The 19,185-nt window shown below is 45.9% G+C and overlaps 1 protein-coding gene across 1 annotated transcript; it reads left to right on the forward strand.

Moving 5' to 3' along the window:
• The first annotated feature begins 870 nt into the window (after positions 1 to 870).
• abcf3 (ATP-binding cassette, sub-family F (GCN20), member 3) lies at positions 871 to 18,792 on the forward strand. The gene is made up of 21 exons (XM_063906880.1): positions 871 to 992; positions 2,054 to 2,201; positions 4,605 to 4,681; positions 5,262 to 5,317; positions 5,402 to 5,499; positions 6,274 to 6,396; positions 6,465 to 6,731; positions 6,853 to 6,933; positions 7,032 to 7,091; positions 7,185 to 7,241; positions 7,359 to 7,381; positions 7,667 to 7,722; positions 7,811 to 8,011; positions 11,092 to 11,168; positions 11,358 to 11,402; positions 11,480 to 11,612; positions 11,725 to 11,813; positions 11,922 to 12,013; positions 12,183 to 12,315; positions 12,533 to 12,620; positions 18,325 to 18,792. The coding sequence occupies exons 1-21, from the start codon at positions 920 to 922 to the stop codon at positions 18,481 to 18,483; spliced, it is 2,136 nt and encodes a 711-aa protein (XP_063762950.1). The 5' UTR covers positions 871 to 919; the 3' UTR covers positions 18,484 to 18,792.
• The last annotated feature ends 393 nt before the right edge of the window (positions 18,793 to 19,185 follow it).

Below are 19,185 nucleotides of genomic sequence, written 5' to 3' on the forward strand. Positions count from 1 at the left end.
TATCTGCTGTGCATATTTTGCATAGACTTTTTAGGTGAGAAATAAAAAATAAAGCAGCATGTGTGTGTATCTGAACAATCTGAGGAATTTCAACGATTTGAACTATTTTACTTTTATGGCCAAGCTTACTAAAGAGGTTAGTGCTTTACATTTTGCCCAACTGTGTGTAGTTGGTGAGACTTCACACTGGTAATATGAATGAAGTGTGTGCTGTTTGGTGCAAAAGTTAGATTTTCATAATGGTATATGTAGTTTTGGTTGCAGTGCTTCATTTTGCAGCATATATGAGGTATTTTGCAGTTTGGGTGTGTGGTTGTGTTTAGTATTTTGATAAAACCAGGATAGTTTCCCAAATTGTGTTTAAGCAATTGTAAAAAACTGTAATAATTCCCTGATCATTGAGCAGAGGGAAAGTAACGTGTGTGTGTGTGTGTGTGTGTGTGTGTGTGTGTGTGTGTGTGTGTGTGTGTGTGTGTGTGTGTGTGTGTGTGTGTGTGTGTAGTTTCCAAAATTGTGTTTAAGCAATTGTAAAAAACTGTAATGATCTGATTTGAATGGTTTTCTTTTGTGCACTGGTGTTCATAAACACTTTACATTTTTATACAGGTTTTGTTTGTTGAACTTTTAAAATTATTTGTATTATTATGTAAAACATTTAATGATAATATGTCACAAAACACAACATGTCATAAAACTCTTGTGTTTTATGACATGTTGAGTTTTGTGAAATGTTGTTGTGTTTTGGGAAATGTCGTTTCGACTTGCACTCCAGGGCCACCGTATTTGTTACTTTGTATCAATTCTGACTCGTGTGCACTTCTCATCTGACATTATCTCAAAACTCCATCCCCCAGAATCCTCGGCGCTGTCCGCATATTGACGCACGCGTGGTGTGGCTGCAGTGTCGGGGCCGGGTATCATGGCGACGTACGTGGACATCCTGAGGAGCGAGTTTCCTCAAATCGACACCGAGGTCTTCGACTACATTAAAGGTGAGGGACCGGGGGGATAGAGTCTCTGAGTGCCGGGGAGAGAGGAGCTGTTTGTCCGGGAAAGAGGAGTGGTTTCTCGGGACAGAGGAGAGACAAACACCGGCCTTTAATCTGCCGTTAGCCGGGCCGAGCTAACAGGCTAACACCGTGTGGAGACACCGGTTAGAGAGCATGACTCTGGCTGGGAACCAGAGCTGAAACCCGGGTAGAAGTACTCAGATCTTGTACTTGAGTAAAGTAGAAGTACTCAGATCTGGTACTTGAGTAAAAGTAGAAGTATTTAAGTCAGAGTAGAAGTACTCTTTGATCTACTTGAGTAAAAGTAGAAGTACTCAGATCTGTACTTGAGTAAAAGTAGAAGTACTTAAGTAAGAGTAGAAGTACTCAGATGTTGTTCTTGAGTAAAGTAGAAGTACTCAGATCTTGTACTTGAGTAAAAGTACTCAGATCTGGTACTTGAGTAAAGGTACTCAGTTAGTCAGGTAGTATTACAGCAGTATTACAGCAGTATATTAGGTAGTATTACAGCAGTATCTCAGGTAGTATTACAGCAGTATTACAGCAGTATCTCAGGTAGTATTACAGCAGTATTACAGCAGTATATTAGGTAGTATTACAGCACTATCTCAGGTAGTATTACAGCAGTATCTCAGGTAGTATTACAGCAGTATCTCAGGTAGTATTACAGCAGTATCTCAGGTAGTATTACAGCAGTATATCAGGTAGTATTACAGCAGTATATCAGGTAGTATTACAGCAGTATCTCGGGCAGTATTACAGCAGTATCTCAGGTAGTATTACAGCAGTATCTCAGGTAGTATAACAGCAGTATCTCAGGTAGTATTACAGCAGTATATCAGGTAGTATTACAGCAGTATTACAGCAGTATATCAGGTAGTATTACAGCAGTATCTCAGGTAGTATAACAGCAGTATCTCAGGTAGTATTACAGCAGTATCTCAGGTAGTATTACAGCAGTATCTCAGGCAGTATTACAGCAGTATCTCAGGTAGTATTACAGCAGTATCTCAGGCAGTATTTGATGCAGTACTGTGTTGCAGGTGTGTTGGACAGCTGCGGGGCGGACTTCGAGGATGGGGAGGAGGTGTACGACGCCGTTGGAGGAGTCCTGCAGGAAGTCTCTACTGACAGCAAAAACGAAGACGACGTGAAGGAGATCTGCTACCAGATGTTCAACACTCTCAAACTGTGAGCACTGCCGCCGGAATATCATGTGGAAAAATCTGTGTTTCTTTAGTGAATAATGTTTGTTCCTGAGTAGCCTGTGTCTTTCTCTAAAAGTATGTTTGGGATCATCATGCGTCTCTCTCAGGAATAACATGCCTTACATCTTACACTGTCAGTGTTTCCTTCAGCAATAACATGCCTTTCATTCAAGGAAAGTGCGTTGTTTAGGGAATACTGTGCCTCTCTCCCTCGAATACCGTGCCTCTCTCCCTCGAATACCGTGCCTCTCTCTCGAATACTGTGCCTCTCCCTCGAATACCGTGCCTCTCTCCCTCGAATACCGTGCCTCTCTCCCTCGAATACCGTGCCTCTCTCTCGAATACTGTGCCTCTCTCTCGAATACTGTGCCTCTCTCTCGAATACTGTGCCTCTCTCTCTCGAATACTGTGCCTCTCTCTCTGGAATACCGTGCCTCTCTCTGGAATACCGTGCCTCTCTCCCTCGAATACTGTGCCTCTCTCTCGAATACTGTGCCTCTCTCTCTGGAATACCGTGCCTCTCTCTCTGGAATACCGTGCCTCTCTCTGGAATACCGTGCCTCTCTCTCGAATACCGTGCCTCTCCCTCGAATACCGTGCCTCTCTCTCGAATACCGTGCCTCTCCCTCGAATACCGTGCCTCTCTCCCTCGAATACCGTGCCTCTCTCTCTCGAATATCGTGCCTCTCTCTCTGGAATACCGTGCCTCTCTCTCTCTGGAATACCGTGCCTCTCTCTCTCTGGAATACCGTGCCTCTCTCTCTCTGGAATACCGTGCCTCTCTCTCTCTGGAATACCGTGCCTCTCTCTCTCTGGAATACCGTGCCTCTCTCTGGAATACCGTGCCTCTCTCTCTCGAATACCGTGCCTCTCTCTCGAATACCGTGCCTCTCTCTCTCGAATACCGTGCCTCTCTCTCGAATACCGTGCCTCTCTCTCTCGAATACTGTGCCTCTCTCTCGAATACCGTGCCTCTCTCTGGAATACCGTGTCTCTCTCTCTCGAATACCGTGCCTCTCTCTCTCTGGAATACCGTGCCTCTCTCTCTCGAATACCGTGCCTCTCTCTCTCGAATACCGTGCCTCTCTCCCTCGAATACCGTGCCTCTCTCTCTCGAATATCGTGCCTCTCTCTCTCGAATACTGTGCCTCTCTCTCTGGAATACCGTGCCTCTCTCTCTCTGGAATACCGTGCCTCTCTCTCTCTGGAATACCGTGCCTCTCTCTCTCTGGAATACCGTGCCTCTCTCTCTCTGGAATACCGTGCCTCTCTCTGGAATACCGTGCCTCTCTCTCTCGAATACCGTGCCTCTCTCTCGAATACCGTGCCTCTCTCTCTCGAATACTGTGCCTCTCTCTCGAATACTGTGCCTCTCTCTCGAATACTGTGCCTCTCTCTGGAATACTGTGCCTCTCTCTGGAATACCGTGTCTCTCTCTCTCGAATACCGTGCCTCTCTCTCTCTGGAATACCGTGCCTCTCTCTCGAATACCGTGCCTCTCTCTCTCGAATACTGTGCCTCTCTCTCGAATACTGTGCCTCTCTCTCGAATACTGTGCCTCTCTCTGGAATACCGTGTCTCTCTCTCTCGAATACCGTGCCTCTCTCTCTCTGGAATACCGTGCCCTCTCTCTCTGGAATACCGTGTCTCTCTCTCTCGAATACCGTGCCTCTCTCTCGAATGCCGTGCCTCTCTCTCTGGAATACCGTGCCTCTCTCTGGAATACCGTGCCTCTCTCTGTGGAATACCGTGTCTCTCTCTCTCGAATACCGTGCCTCTCTCTGGAATACCGTGTCTCTCTCTCTCGAATACCGTGCCTCTCTCTCTCGAATACCGTGCCTCTCTCTCTGGAATACCGTGCCTCTCTCTCTCGAATACCGTGCCTCTCTCTGTGGAATACCGTGTCTCTCTCTCTCGAATACCGTGCTCTCTGGAATACCGGCCTCTCTCTCTCGAATACCGTGCCTCTCTCTCTGGAATACCGTGTCTCTCTCTCGAATACCGTGCCCCTCTCTCTCGAATACCGTGCCTCTCTCTCTGGAATACCGTCTCTCTCTCTCGAATACCGTGCCTCTCTCTCTCGAATACCGTGCCTCTCTCTCTCGAATACCGTGTCTCTCTACCGTGCCTCTCTCTGGAATACCGTGCTCTCTCTCTCTGGAATCCGTGCCTCTCTCTCTCTCTACCGTGCCTCTCTCTCTGGAATACCGTGCCTCTCTCTCTGGAATACCGTGCCTCTCTCTCTGGAATACCGTGCCTCTCTCTCTCTGGACTTACCGTGCCTCTCTCTCTGGAATACCGTGTCTCTCTCTACCGTGCCTCTCTCTCTGGAATACCAAGCCTCCCTCTCTGGAATAACTTTTGATTTGTGTTGTGTGTTCACCAGGAATAACCATCATGGGAATCACAGGCAGGTGCTGCTGGATGCTCCCGTTCAGCTCTCTCAGATCTCTGCAGACAGCGGTAAGACAACAATAATATTCTGGACTCATTTAAACGTGTTGTACCTCTCAGTGTTTGATACTAAAGGTGTGTCTCAGTGTTTGATACTAAAGGTGTGTCTCAGTGTTTGATACTAAAGGTGTGTCTCAGTGTTTGATACTACAGGTGTGTCTCAGTGTTTGATACTAAAGGTGTGTCTCAGTGTTTGATACTAAAGGTGTGTCTCAGTGTTTGATACTAAAGGTGTGTCTCAGTGTTTGATACTAAAGGTGTGTCTCAGTGTTTGATACTAAAGGTGTGTCTCAGTGTTTGATACTACAGGTGTGTCTCAGTGTTTGATACTAAAGGTGTGTCTCAGTGTTTGATACTAAAGGTGTGTCTCAGTGTTTGATACTCAAGGTGTGTCTCAGTGTTTGATACTAAAGGTGTGTCTCAGTGTTTGATACTCAAGGTGTGTCTCAGTGTTTGATACTCAAGGTGTGTCTCAGTGTTTGATACTCAAGGTGTGTCTCAGTGTTTGATACTCAAGGTGTGTCTCAGTGTTTGATACTCAAGGTGTGTCTCAGTGTTTGATACTAAAGGTGTCTCCCTGTCTGCTCAGTGTGTGCAGCAGAGGACGTGCAGGGTATCTGGATGATGAAGCGTGGGCAGAACACGGTAGGTTCACTTCCCTCTCAATCAGCTGTTTAATACCAACAGGTGATCTATGAGTTGATCATGTGACTTCCTGTCTGTCCTCAGACGGTGGACGCTAAGAAGCTGGAAAAGGCCGAGGCTAAGCTGAAGGCTAAACATGAGCGCCGCAACGAGAGGGATGGCCTGAAACCCTCCACTCCAATGTCAGTACACACCTGTCCTCTCGCTACTCACCTGTCCTCTCGCTACTCACCTGTCCTCTCGCTACTCACCTGTCCTCTCGCTACTCACCTGTCCTCTCGCTACTCACCTGTCCTCTCACTCACTACTCCTCTCAATACTCGCCTGTCCCCTGACTACTCATCTGTCCTCTCACTACTCACCTGTCCTCTCACTACTCACCTGTCCTCTCACTACTCACCTGTCCTCTCACTACTCACCTGTCCTCTCACCTGTCCTATCACTACTCACCTGTCCTCTCACTCTCACCTGTCCTATCACTCTCACTACTCACCTGTCCCCTCACTACTCACCTGTCCTCTCACTCTCACTACTCGCCTGTCCTCTCACTACTCACCTGTCCTCTCACTCTCACTACTCACCTGTCCTCTCACTCTCACTACTCACCTGTCCCCTCACTACTCCCCTGTCCTATCACTCTCACTACTCACCTGTCCCCTCACTACTCACCTGTCCTCTCACTCTCACTACTCACCTGTCCTCTCACTACTCACCTGTCCTCTCACCTGTCCTATCACTCTCACTACTCACCTGTCCCCTCACTACTCACCTGTCCTCTCACTCTCACTACTCACCTGTCCCCTCACTACTCACCTGTCCTCTCACTACTCACCTGTACTCTCACCTGTCCTATCACTACTCACCTGTCCTCTCACTACTCACCTGTACTCTCACCTGTCCTATCACTACTCACCTGTCCTCTCACTACTCACCTGTCCTCCCGTCTTGTCTCTCAGAGTCCTGGAGGAGGCGTCGGCCAGTCAGGCAAGCAATAAGAAAGACAGCCGAGTCGACCTATCAGGGAAGAACCGCAGCTACGACATCCGCATCGAAAACTTTGATGTTTCCTTCGGAGAAAGGTGAGTCTTCAGTAGCAGCAGAACCAGGAGCTGGTCCCAGGTCAGCTCTGACTGTAGGATCTGTGCAGGTGTTTGCTGCAGGGGGCGGAGCTCTCTCTGGCTTCGGGCCGTCGGTACGGTCTGATTGGTCGTAACGGTTTGGGGAAGACGACGCTGCTGAAGATGCTGGCGAGTCGCAGCCTCCGGGTTCCGCCACACATCACCATCCTCCACGTGGAACAGGAAGTGGCCGGAGACGAGACCGGCGCACTGCAGAGCGTCCTGGAGAGCGACACAGTGAGGGAGGGGCTGCTGCTGGAGGAGAAGACGCTCAACGCTCGCATCGCCAACGGAACGTAAGAAACACAGAGGAACATGTGAGGGGGGGGGGGAGTCCAGAGTAACTTGAAGCCCCATAAAAATGTTTCTTCTTTGTTTGTTGTTGTTGTTTGTTTTTAATACGTTGTTGTTCCCCAGATCTGACGGGTTGGAGAGCGTAAGGCTGACGGAGATCTACGCCAAGCTGGAGGAGGTCGAGGCGGACAAGGCTCCGGCCCGGTGAGCCAGCTGTTGTTGTTGTTGTTTGTTACTGTCCTTTCTCCCGTTGGGTCTGACTGGTGATGTGTTTGTGATTGACATCTGTCTCATTCAATCAGAGCGTCTGTCATCCTGGCTGGACTCGGGTTTTCTCCCAAAATGCAACAGCAGACCACCAAGTGAGCGGGGGCGCACACACACACACACACACGCACACACACGCACCTTACTGACATATGGGTTTATATTAATGTGTTTGTGTGTGTGTGTAGGGAGTTCTCAGGAGGATGGAGGATGAGGCTGGCGTTGGCCCGAGCTCTGTTTGCTCGGTGAGTGTTTTTCATCTCTACGTTTACAGAGTTAGTATTCAGACCTGTGTGTTAATGTGTGTTAATGTGTGTTAATGTGTGTGTGTGTGTGTGTGTGTGTGTGTGTGTTCCCACCAGGCCGGACCTGCTGCTGTTGGATGGTGAGTCCCACAGACAGACAGCAGGATGTAGTATTGTGTAGCTCTAGTCCCCTAGTAGAGTGTGTAGTATAGTGTGTGTGTAGTAGTATAGTGTGTATTATCAGTAGTATAGTGTGTAGTAGTGTGTGTGTGTAGTAGTAGTAGTGTGTATTATCAGTAGTATAGTGTGTAGTATAGTGTGTGTGTGTAGTAGTATAGTGTGTATTATCAGTAGTATAGTGTGTATTAGTGTGTGTGTGTAGTAGTAGTAGTGTGTGTAATAGTATAATGTGTGTTGTGTTTCAGAGCCCACCAACATGCTGGATGTCAGAGCCATCCTCTGGTTGGAGACTTACCTGCAGGTCTGTGCCTAGCATTCATGTTAGCATTCCTCAATGAAAACAGTAGTAACCGTTAGCCTGGAGCTAACAGGTAATACTCCTCCCACAGACGTGGCAGTCCACCATCCTGGTAGTCTCCCACGACAGGAACTTCCTGAACGCCGTGGTGACGGACATCGTGCACCTGCACAACCAGAGTCTGGACAGTTACCGTGGCGACTACGAGAACTTCATCAAAACCAAAGAAGACCGACTGAAGAACCAGCAGCGGGAGTACGACGCTCAGCTGCAGTACAGACAGCACATACAGGTACAGACAGTACAGACAGCACATACAGGTACATACAGGTACAGACAGCACATACAGGTACAGACAGTACAGACAGTACATACAGGTACAGACGGTACAGACAGCACATACAGGTACAGACAGGTACAGACAGCACATACAGGTACAGACAGTACAGACAGTACATACAGGTACATACAGGTACAGACAGTACAGACAGTACATACAGGTACATACAGGTACAGACAGTACATACAGGTACAGACAGCACAGACAGGTACAGACAGCACAGACAGGTACAGACAGCACAGACAGGTACAGACAGGTACAGACAGTACAGACAGTACATACAGGTACAGACAGCACATACAGGTACAGACAGTACAGACAGTACATACAGGTACTTACAGTACAGACAGCACAGACAGGTACAGACAGCACAGACAGGTACAGACAGCACAGACAGGTACAGACAGGTACATACAGGTACAGACAGCACATACAGGTACAGACAGCACATACAGGTACAGACAGCACATACAGGTACAGACAGTACAGACAGTACAGACAGTACATACAGTACATACAGGTACAGACAGCACAGACAGGTACAGACAGCACAGACAGGTACAGACAGCACAGACAGGTACAGACAGGTATAGACAGCACATACAGGTACAGACAGGTATAGACAGGTACAGACAGTTCAGACAGTACATACAGGTACAGACAGTACAGACAGCACATACAGGTACAGACAGTTCAGACAGTACATACAGGTACAGACAGTACAGACAGCACATACAGGTACAGACAGTACAGACAGTACATACAGGTACAGACAGGTATAGACAGCACAAAGAGGTACAGACAGGTACAGACAGGTACAGACAGTACATACAGGTACAGACAGTACAGACAGCACATACAGGTACAGACAGTACAGATAGCACATACAGGTACAGACAGTACAGATAGCACATACAGTACAGACAGCACATACAGGTACAGCCAGTACAGACGGTACATACAGGTACAGACAGGTACAGACAGTACAGACAGCACATACAGGTACAGACAGTACAGATAGCACATACAGGTACAGACAGTACAGATAGCACATACAGGTACAGATAGCACATACAGGTACATACAGTACAGACAGCACATACAGGTACAGACAGGTACAGACAGTACACACAGCACATACAGGTACAGACAGTACAGACAGGTACAGACAGTACAGACAGGTACAGACAGCACATACAGGTACAGACAGTACATACAGGTACAGACAGCACATACAGGTACAGACAGTACAGACAGCACATACAGGTACAGACAGCACATACAGGTACATACAGGTACAGACAGTACAGACAGCACATACAGGTACATACAGGTACAGACAGCACATACAGGTACATACAGTACAGACAGGTACAGACAGGTACAGACAGCACATACAGGTACATACAGGTACAGACAGTACATACAGGTACAGACAGCACATGCAGGTACAGACAGGCCATACAGGTACAGACAGTACAGACAGCACATACAGGTACAGACAGCACATACAGGTACAGACAGCACATACAGGTACAGACAGTACAGATAGCACATACAGTACAGACAGCACATACAGGTACAGACAGGTACAGCCAGTACAGACAGTACAGACAGCACATACAGGTACAGACAGGTACAGCCAGTACAGACAGTACAGATAGCACATACAGGTACAGACAGCACATACAGGTACAGACAGTACAGACAGCACATACAGGTACAGACAGTACAGATAGCACATACAGGTACAGACAGTACAGATAGCACATACAGGTACATACAGTACATACAGGTACAGACAGTACAGACAGCACATACAGGTACAGATAGCACATACAGGTACAGACAGTACAGATAGCACATACAGGTACAGACAGCACATACAGGTACAGACAGTACAGACAGCACATACAGGTACAGACAGCACATACAGGTACAGACAGTACAGATAGCACATACAGGTACAGACAGTACAGATAGCACATACAGGTACAGACAGGTACAGACAGTACAGACAGCACATACAGGTACATACAGTACAGACAGCACATACAGGTACAGACAGTACAGACAGCACATACAGGTACAGACAGTACAGATAGCACATACAGGTACATACAGTACAGACAGGTACAGACAGCACAGACAGGTACAGACAGCACATACAGGTACATACAGGTACATACAGTACAGACAGTACAGACAGGTACAGACAGTACAGACAGTACAGATAGCACATACAGGTACAGACAGTACAGACAGCACATACAGGTAGAGACAGTACAGATAGCACATACAGGTACATACAGGTACAGACAGCACAGACAGGTACAGACAGCACAGACAGGTACAGACAGGTACAGACAGCACATACAGGTACAGACAGCACATAGAGGTACAGACAGGTACAGACAGGTACAGACAGCACATACAGGTACAGACAGCACAGACAGGTACAGACAGCACATACAGGTACAGACAGCACAGACAGGTACAGACAGCACAGACAGGTACAGACAGCACATATAGGCACAGACAGATCTGTGCTGCAGATACAGGTATCTGCAGCACAGAAAGGTACAGACAGGTACAGAGAGGTACAGACAGCACAGACAGGTACATACAGGTACAGACAGTACAGACAGTACAGACAGTAGATACAGTACATACAGGTACAGACAGCACAGCACATACAGGTACAGACAGTACAGACAGCACATACAGGTACAGACAGTACAGATAGCACATACAGGTACAGACAGCACAGACAGGTACAGACAGCACAGACAGGTACAGACAGCACATATAGGCACAGACAGATCTGTGCTGCAGATACAGGTATCTGCAGCACAGAAAGGTACAGACAGTACAGACAGTACAGACAGTAGATACAGTACATACAGGTACAGACAGGTACAGACAGCACCTACGACATACAGGTTCCTGCAGTACAGACAGCCCATAAAGAATGAATGATGCGTCTTGTTTTCCCAGCATGCATTGCGTCACGTGCGTTTTCTGTGCTTCAGGTGTTCATCGACAGATTCCGGTACAACGCTAACAGAGCAGCTCAGGTCCAGAGCAAACTGAAACTACTGGAGAGGCTGTGAGTACACACACACACACCTGAAATACTACTGAAAATACATGTGACAGACACTTGATCCACATGGTACCTGCCAAATGCACACACGATACACAGCTGAAACACTCCTTAATCACACCTGATTCATACGCGAGTCATACCTGGTACACACTTGGTACACACTGGGTAACTGTGTGTTTCCTCCTGCAGACCTGAAATGAAGCCGCTTGAAAAAGAGACAGAGGTCACCTTAAAGTAAGAAGAACAGATTGATTGGATGATTAATTGATTGGGTAATTGTTTAATTTCTGAGCATGCTTTGTGTTCCTCAGGTTTCCAGATAACTTTGAGAAGTTGTCTCCTCCCATCCTGCAGTTGGATGAACTGGAGTTCTACTATACTCCGGAACGTCCTCTCTTCTCTGGACTCAACGTGTCGGCCGACCTCGAGTCTCGCATCTGCATCGTACGTTAAAACAGCCAGAGACCCCACATATCAGCTAAACTTCACATCTGTCTGAATGTTCTGTAGTCAGTGAACTGAACACCGGACGCTGACCTGTTGTGTTTCCTTATAGGTCGGTGAAAACGGCGCCGGTAAAACCACCGTCCTTAAGCTGCTGATGGGCGAGCTAACGCCGGTCAATGGAATCAGACAAGCCCACAGGTACCTGTTCACCGGGACACGTTTACTTTGTTCTCTCCGGTTAATCTTCAACGCAGGTTTTGTTTGTCCTTCTTCTGAGGTTCCTCTTGCTGGTTGTTTTGTCCCCAGGAACCTGAAGATCGGTTACTTCAGTCAGCATCATGTGGACCAGCTGGACATGAACGTCTGCTCAATAGAGCTGCTGCTCAACCGCTTCCCCGGTAACCACAACAACAATACACCCAACCAAACACCATACTGAGCTGTGTCTACTGAAGGCCCTGAGTGGATGGTCCTGAGTGGATGGTCCTGAGTGGATGGTCCTGAGTGGATGGTCCTGAGTGGATGGTCCTGAGTGGATGGTCCTGATTGATGGTGTGTATTGTGCAGGTCGGCCGGAGGAGGAGTACCGGCACCAGCTGGGCGGTTACGGGATAACGGGTGAACTTGCCACGAGGCCAGTGGCCAGTCTGTCGGGGGGGCAGAAGAGCCGGGTGGCCTTCGCTCAGATGACCATGCCGTGGTAGGAAAACACTCCGGGGGGGGGGGGGACATCAAACAATAACGATTGAAAAAGAACAACAGAAATAAAATAGTGAACAGAATGTTGAATGTGACCACTGTGCAGGTTAGTGCATAAAAAGTCAACAGTAAACGTGTTAAAAAGAACAAGTTGAGCTAACACAAATGTAAATGAGACGCTGAACCGGAACAAAGATGATTATTTGTTTGTTTGTCAGTCCGAACTTCTACATCCTGGACGAGCCGACCAACCATCTGGACATGGAGACCATCGAGGCTCTGGCTAAATCCCTAAACAAGTTCAGAGTGAGTGAACCACACTCTTTCAGGGAACCGTTTACTGTCTTAAGGGACCATTTACTTTCTTAAGGGAACCGTTTACTGTCTTAGGGAACCATTTGGTGTCTTAGGGAACCGTTCACTGTCTTTAGGGAACAGTGTACTGTGTTAGGGAACCATTTACTGTCTTATGGAACAGTTTACTGTGTTAGGGAACCATTTACTGTCTTTAGGGAACAGTGTACTGTGTTAGGGAACAGTTTGCTGTCTTAGGGAACAGTTTACTGTGTTATGGAACCGTTTACTGTGTTAGGGAACAGTTTGCTGTCTTAGGGAACAGTTTACTGTCTTTAGGGACCATTTACTTTCTTAAGGGAACCGTTTACTGTCTTAGGGAACCATTTGGTGTCTTAGGGAACCGTTCACTGTCTTTAGGGAACAGATTACTGTCTTTAGGGAACAGTTTGCTGTCTTATGGAACAGATTACTATGTTATGGAACCGTTTACTGTGTTAGGGAACAGTTTGCTGTCTTAGGGAACAGTTTACTGTCTTTAGGGAACAGTTTACTGTCTTATGGAACAGTTTACTGTCTTAGGGAACAGTTTACTGTCTTTCGGGAACAGTTTACTGTCTTAGGAACCGTTTACTGTCTTAGGGAACAGTTTCCTGTCTTAGGGAACAGTTTACTGTCTTAGGGAACAGTTTACTGTCTTTCGGGAACAGTTTACTGTCTTATGGAACAGTTTACTGTCTTATGGAACAGTTAACTGTCTTAGGGAACAGTTAACTGTCTTTAAGGAACAGTTTACTGTCTTTAGGGAACCGTTTACTGTCTTAAGGAACAGTTTGCTGTCTTTAAGGAACAGTTTGCTGTCTTAGGGAACCGTTTACTGTCTTTAAGGAACAGTTTGCTGTCTTAGGGAACAGTTTACTGTCTTAGGGAACAGTTTACTGTCTTAGGGAACAGTTTACTGTCTTTAAGGAACAGTTTGCTGTCTTAGGGAACAGTTTCCTGTCTTAGGGAACAGTTAACTGTCTTAGGGAACAGTTAACTGTCTTTAAGGAACAGTTTACTGTCTTTAGGGAACCGTTTACTGTCTTAAGGAACAGTTTGCTGTCTTTAAGGAACAGTTTGCTGTCTTAGGGAACCGTTTACTGTCTTTAAGGAACAGTTTGCTGTCTTATGGAACAGTTTACTGTCTTAGGGAACAGTTTGCTGTCTTAGGGAACAGTTTACTGTCTTAGGGAACAGTTAACTGTCTTTAAGGAACAGTTTGCTGTCTTAGGGAACAGTTTACTGTCTTAGGGAACAGTTTGCTGTCTTTAAGGAACAGTTTGCTGTCTTAGGGAACCGTTTACTGTCTTTAAGGAACAGTTTGCTGTCTTAGGGAACCGTTTACTGTCTTAGGGAACAGTTTGCTGTCTTAGGGAACAGTTTACTGTCTTTAAGGAACAGTTTGCTGTCTTAGGGAACAGTTTACTGTCTTAGGGAACAGTTTGCTGTCTTTAAGGAACAGTTTGCTGTCTTAGGGAACCGTTTACTGTCTTTAAGGAACAGTTTGCTGTCTTAGGGAACCGTTTACTGTCTTAGGGAACAGTTTGCTGTCTTAGGGAACAGTTTACTGTCTTAGGGAACAGTTAACTGTCTTTAAGGAACAGTTTGCTGTCTTAGGGAACCGTTTACTGTCTTAGGGAACAGTTTGCTGTCTTAGGGAACAGTTTACTGTCTTAGGGAACAGTTAACTGTCTTTAAGGAACAGTTAACTGTCTTAGGGAACAGTTTACTGTCTTAGGGAACAGTTAACTGTCTTTAAGGAACAGTTTACTGTCTTAGGGAACAGTTTACTGTCTTAGGGAACAGTTTACTGTCTTAGGGAACAGTTAACTGTCTTTAAGGAACAGTTTGCTGTCTTAGGGAACCGTTTACTGTCTTAGGGAACAGTTTGCTGTCTTAGGGAACAGTTTACTGTCTTAGGGAACAGTTAACTGTCTTTAAGGAACAGTTTGCTGTCTTAGGGAACCGTTTACTGTCTTAAGGAACAGTTTGCTGTCTTAGGGAACAGTTTACTGTCTTAGGGAACAGTTAACTGTCTTTAAGGAACAGTTTACTGTCTTAGGGAACAGTTTACTGTCTTAGGGAACAGTTTGCTGTCTTTAAGGAACAGTTTGCGGTCTTAGGGAACAGTTAACTGTCTTTAAGGAACAGTTTGCTGTCTTAGGGAACCGTTTACTGTCTTAGGGAACAGTTTGCTGTCTTAGGGAACAGTTTACTGTCTTAGGGAACAGTTAACTGTCTTTAAGGAACAGTTTGCTGTCTTAGGGAACCGTTTACTGTCTTAGGGAACAGTTTGCTGTCTTAGGGAACAGTTTGCTGTCTTAGGGAACAGTTTACTGTCTTAGGGAACCGTTTACTGTCTTAGGGAACAGTTTGCTGTCTTAGGGAACCGTTTACTGTCTTAGGGAACAGTTAACTGTCTTTAAGGAACAGTTTGCTGTCTTAGGGAACCGTTTACTGTCTTAGGGAACAGTTTGCTGTCTTAGGGAACCGTTTACTGTCTTAGGGAACAGTTTGCTGTCTTAGGGAACAGTTTACTGTCTTAGGGAACAGTTAACTGTCTTTAAGGAACAGTTTGCTGTCTTAGGGAACCGTTTACTGTCTTAGGGAACAGTTTACTGTCTTAGGGAACAGTTTACTGTCTTAGGGAACAGTTTACTGTCTTAGGGAACAGTTTGCTGTCTTAGGGAACCGTTTACTGTCTTAGGGAACAGTTTACTGTCTTAGGGAACAGTTTACTGTCTTAGGGAACAGTTAACTGTCTTAGGAACAGTTTGCTGTCTTAGGGAACAGTTTACTGTCTTAGGGAACAGTTTGCTGTCTTAGGGAACAGTTTACTGTCTTAGGGAACAGTTTGCTGTCTTAGGGAACAGTTTGCTGTCTTAGGGAACAGTTTACTGTCTTTAGGGAACAGTTTGCTGTCTTAGGGAACAGTTTGCTGTCTTAGGGAACAGTTTACTGTCTTAGGGAACAGTTTGCTGTCTTAGGGAACAGTTTACTGTCTTAGGGAACAGTTTTACTGTCTTAGGGAACAGTTTAGCTGTCTTAGGGAACAGTTTACTGTCTTAGGAACAGTTTGCTGTCTTAGGGAACAGTTTACTGTCTTAGGGAACCGTTTACTGTCTTAGGGAACAGTTTGCTGTCTTAGGGAACCGTTTACTGTCTTAGGGAACAGTTAACTGTCTTTAAGGAACAGTTTGCTGTCTTAGGGAACCGTTTACTGTCTTAGGGAACAGTTTGCTGTCTTAGGGAACAGTTTGCTGTCTTAGGGAACAGTTTACTGTCTTAGGGAACCGTTTACTGTCTTAGGGAACAGTTTGCTGTCTTAGGGAACCGTTTACTGTCTTAGGGAACAGTTAACTGTCTTTAAGGAACAGTTTGCTGTCTTAGGGAACCGTTTACTGTCTTAGGGAACAGTTTGCTGTCTTAGGGAACCGTTTACTGTCTTAGGGAACAGTTTGCTGTCTTAGGGAACAGTTTACTGTCTTAGGGAACAGTTAACTGTCTTTAAGGAACAGTTTGCTGTCTTAGGGAACCGTTTACTGTCTTAGGGAACAGTTTACTGTCTTTAAGGAACAGTTTGCTGTCTTAGGGAACAGTTAACTGTCTTTAAGGAACAGTTTGCTGTCTTAGGGAACCGTTTACTGTCTTAGGGAACAGTTTGCTGTCTTTAAGGAACAGTTTGCTGTCTTAGGGAACCGTTTACTGTCTTAGGGAACAGTTTGCTGTCTTAGGGAACAGTTTACTGTCTTAGGGAACCGTTTACTGTCTTAGGGAACAGTTTGCTGTCTTAGGGAACAGTTTACTGTCTTAGGGAACCGTTTACTGTCTTAGGGAACAGTTTGCTGTCTTAGGGAACAGTTTACTGTCTTAGGGAACCGTTTACTGTCTTAGGGAACAGTTTGCTGTCTTAGGGAACAGTTTACTGTCTTAGGGAACCGTTTACTGTCTTAGGGAACAGTTTGCTGTCTTAGGGAACCGTTTACTGTCTTAGGGAACCGTTTGCTGTCTTAGGGAACAGTTTACTGTGTTAGGGAACAGTTAACTGTCTTTAGGGAACAGTTTGCTGTCTTAGGGAACAGTTTACTGTCTTAGGGAACAGTTAACTGTCTTTAAGGAACAGTTTACTGTCTTAGGGAACAGTTTACTGTCTTAGGGAACAGTTAACTGTCTTTAAGGAACAGTTTGCTGTCTTAGGGAACCGTTTACTGTCTTAGGGAACAGTTTACTGTCTTTAAGGAACAGTTTGCTGTCTTAGGGAACAGTTAACTGTCTTTAAGGAACAGTTTGCTGTCTTAGGGAACCGTTTACTGTCTTAGGGAACAGTTTGCTGTCTTAGGGAACAGTTTACTGTCTTAGGGAACAGTTAACTGTCTTTAAGGAACAGTTTGCTGTCTTAGGGAACCGTTTACTGTCTTAGGGAACAGTTTGCTGTCTTTAAGGAACAGTTTGCTGTCTTAGGGAACCGTTTACTGTCTTAGGGAACAGTTTGCTGTCTTAGGGAACAGTTTACTGTCTTAGGGAACCGTTTACTGTCTTAGGGAACAGTTTGCTGTCTTAGGGAACAGTTTACTGTCTTAGGGAACCGTTTACTGTCTTAGGGAACAGTTTGCTGTCTTAGGGAACAGTTTACTGTCTTAGGGAACCGTTTACTGTCTTAGGGAACAGTTTGCTGTCTTAGGGAACCGTTTACTGTCTTAGGGAACCGTTTGCTGTCTTAGGGAACAGTTTACTGTGTTAGGGAACAGTTAACTGTCTTTAGGGAACAGTTTGCTGTCTTAGGGAACAGTTTACTGTCTTAGGGAACAGTTAACTGTCTTTAAGGAACAGTTTACTGTCTTAGGGAACCGTTTACTGTCTTAGGGAACAGTTAACTGTCTTTAAGGAACAGTTAACTGTCTTAGGGAACAGTTAACTGTCTTTAAGGAACAGTTAACTGTCTTTAGGGAACAGTTTGCTGTCTTAGGGAACAGTTTACTGTCTTAGGGAACAGTTAACTGTCTTTAAGGAACAGTTTACTGTCTTAGGGAACAGTTTACTGTCTTAGGGAACAGTTAACTCTCTTTAAGGAACAGTTAACTGTCTTTAAGGAACAGTTTGCTGTCTTAGGGAACAGTTTGCTGTCTTTAGGGAACAGTTTACTGTCTTAGGGAACAGTTTACTGTCTTAGGGAACAGTTTGCTGTCTTTAGGGAACAGTTTACTGTCTTAGGGAACAGTTTACTGTCTTAGGGAACAGTTTACTGTCTTAGGGAACAGTTAACTGTCTTTAAGGAACAGTTTACTGTCTTAGGGAACAGTTAACTGTCTTTAGGGAACAGTTAACTGTCTTTAAGGAACAGTTTGCTGTCTTAGGGAACAGTTTGCTGTCTTAGGGAACAGTTTGCTGTCTTAGGGAACAGTTTACTGTCTTAGGGAACAGTTTGCTGTCTTAGGGAACAGTTTACTGTCTTAGGGAACAGTTAACTGTCTTTAAGGAACAGTTTACTGTCTTAGGGAACAGTTAACTGTCTTTAGGGAACAGTTAACTGTCTTTAAGGAACAGTTTGCTGTCTTAGGGAACCGTTTCTTTTTGGGGAATTTAGTACTCTTTGGCAATGTGTTCAGGGAACTGTTAGCTCTGGTTAGGGAACCACTTCTCAGGTGCGTCTCCTCACTGTGATGTCATGTTTCAGGGCGGGGTCATCCTGGTGTCTCACGACGAGCGTCTGATCCGGATGGTGTGTAAGGAGCTGTGGGTGTGTGAGCACGGGAAGGTGGGGCGCATCGACGGCGGCTTCGACGAATACCGGGACATCCTGCACGAGCAGTTCAAGAAGGAGGGTTACCTCTGAGGCCCCACCCATTTACCTGTGAGGCCTCGCTCAGCGCCACAATAAGCCCCGCCCCCTCTAATAACATCCTGTTATAACAGCCAATCAGCAGCCTGGAGGATGTTTTTTCTCTCCTCTGAACTGATCTGCTGCCAGCCGATTGGTCGATTCCCCCGGTGATGTCACAGTGAACTCTGGAGGAGGGGGAGTCTATTTAAAGTCCATCGTCACATTAATCCTGATCCTTTTTTTTTGTATCATCGACTCTTTTAAAGGACCCGATATTATATTTACTTTCAGACACAAACCAAATAAACCCATCAGATCATGGTCTGTTCTTCCTCTGATTACACTCATCTTCTGTCTTTTGGGGGGGGGGCTACAGGTTACCTTTGCAGATACCGTCTACCGGGGGTTCTAGAGTATAGAGTGATGCAGTATGAGGTGATCCTGAGGCGCTGATCTTGTATATAATTATCAATCCTCTCGAGAACATGACGCCTGTATACAAGATAGACATCGTGACGTCGCAGCTCCGTAAAAACAAAGCTGTCTCTGCCGTCTGACCAGACATCTGACACCGTCTTCATATTTCTAGACTCAGTAAACCCTTTCTGACCAACAGAAGTATTGTTTTCTGGCATCACTTTTTTACGGTGAAAATCTGCATTTAATGGGCAAGCCCCCACTAAGAGGGAGCAGAGACCCTGTTACCCGGTTCAG

Source organism: Eleginops maclovinus, chromosome 18 (genome assembly GCF_036324505.1).
Source record: "Eleginops maclovinus isolate JMC-PN-2008 ecotype Puerto Natales chromosome 18, JC_Emac_rtc_rv5, whole genome shotgun sequence".
Classification (NCBI taxonomy): Eukaryota; Metazoa; Chordata; class Actinopteri; order Perciformes; family Eleginopidae; genus Eleginops; species Eleginops maclovinus.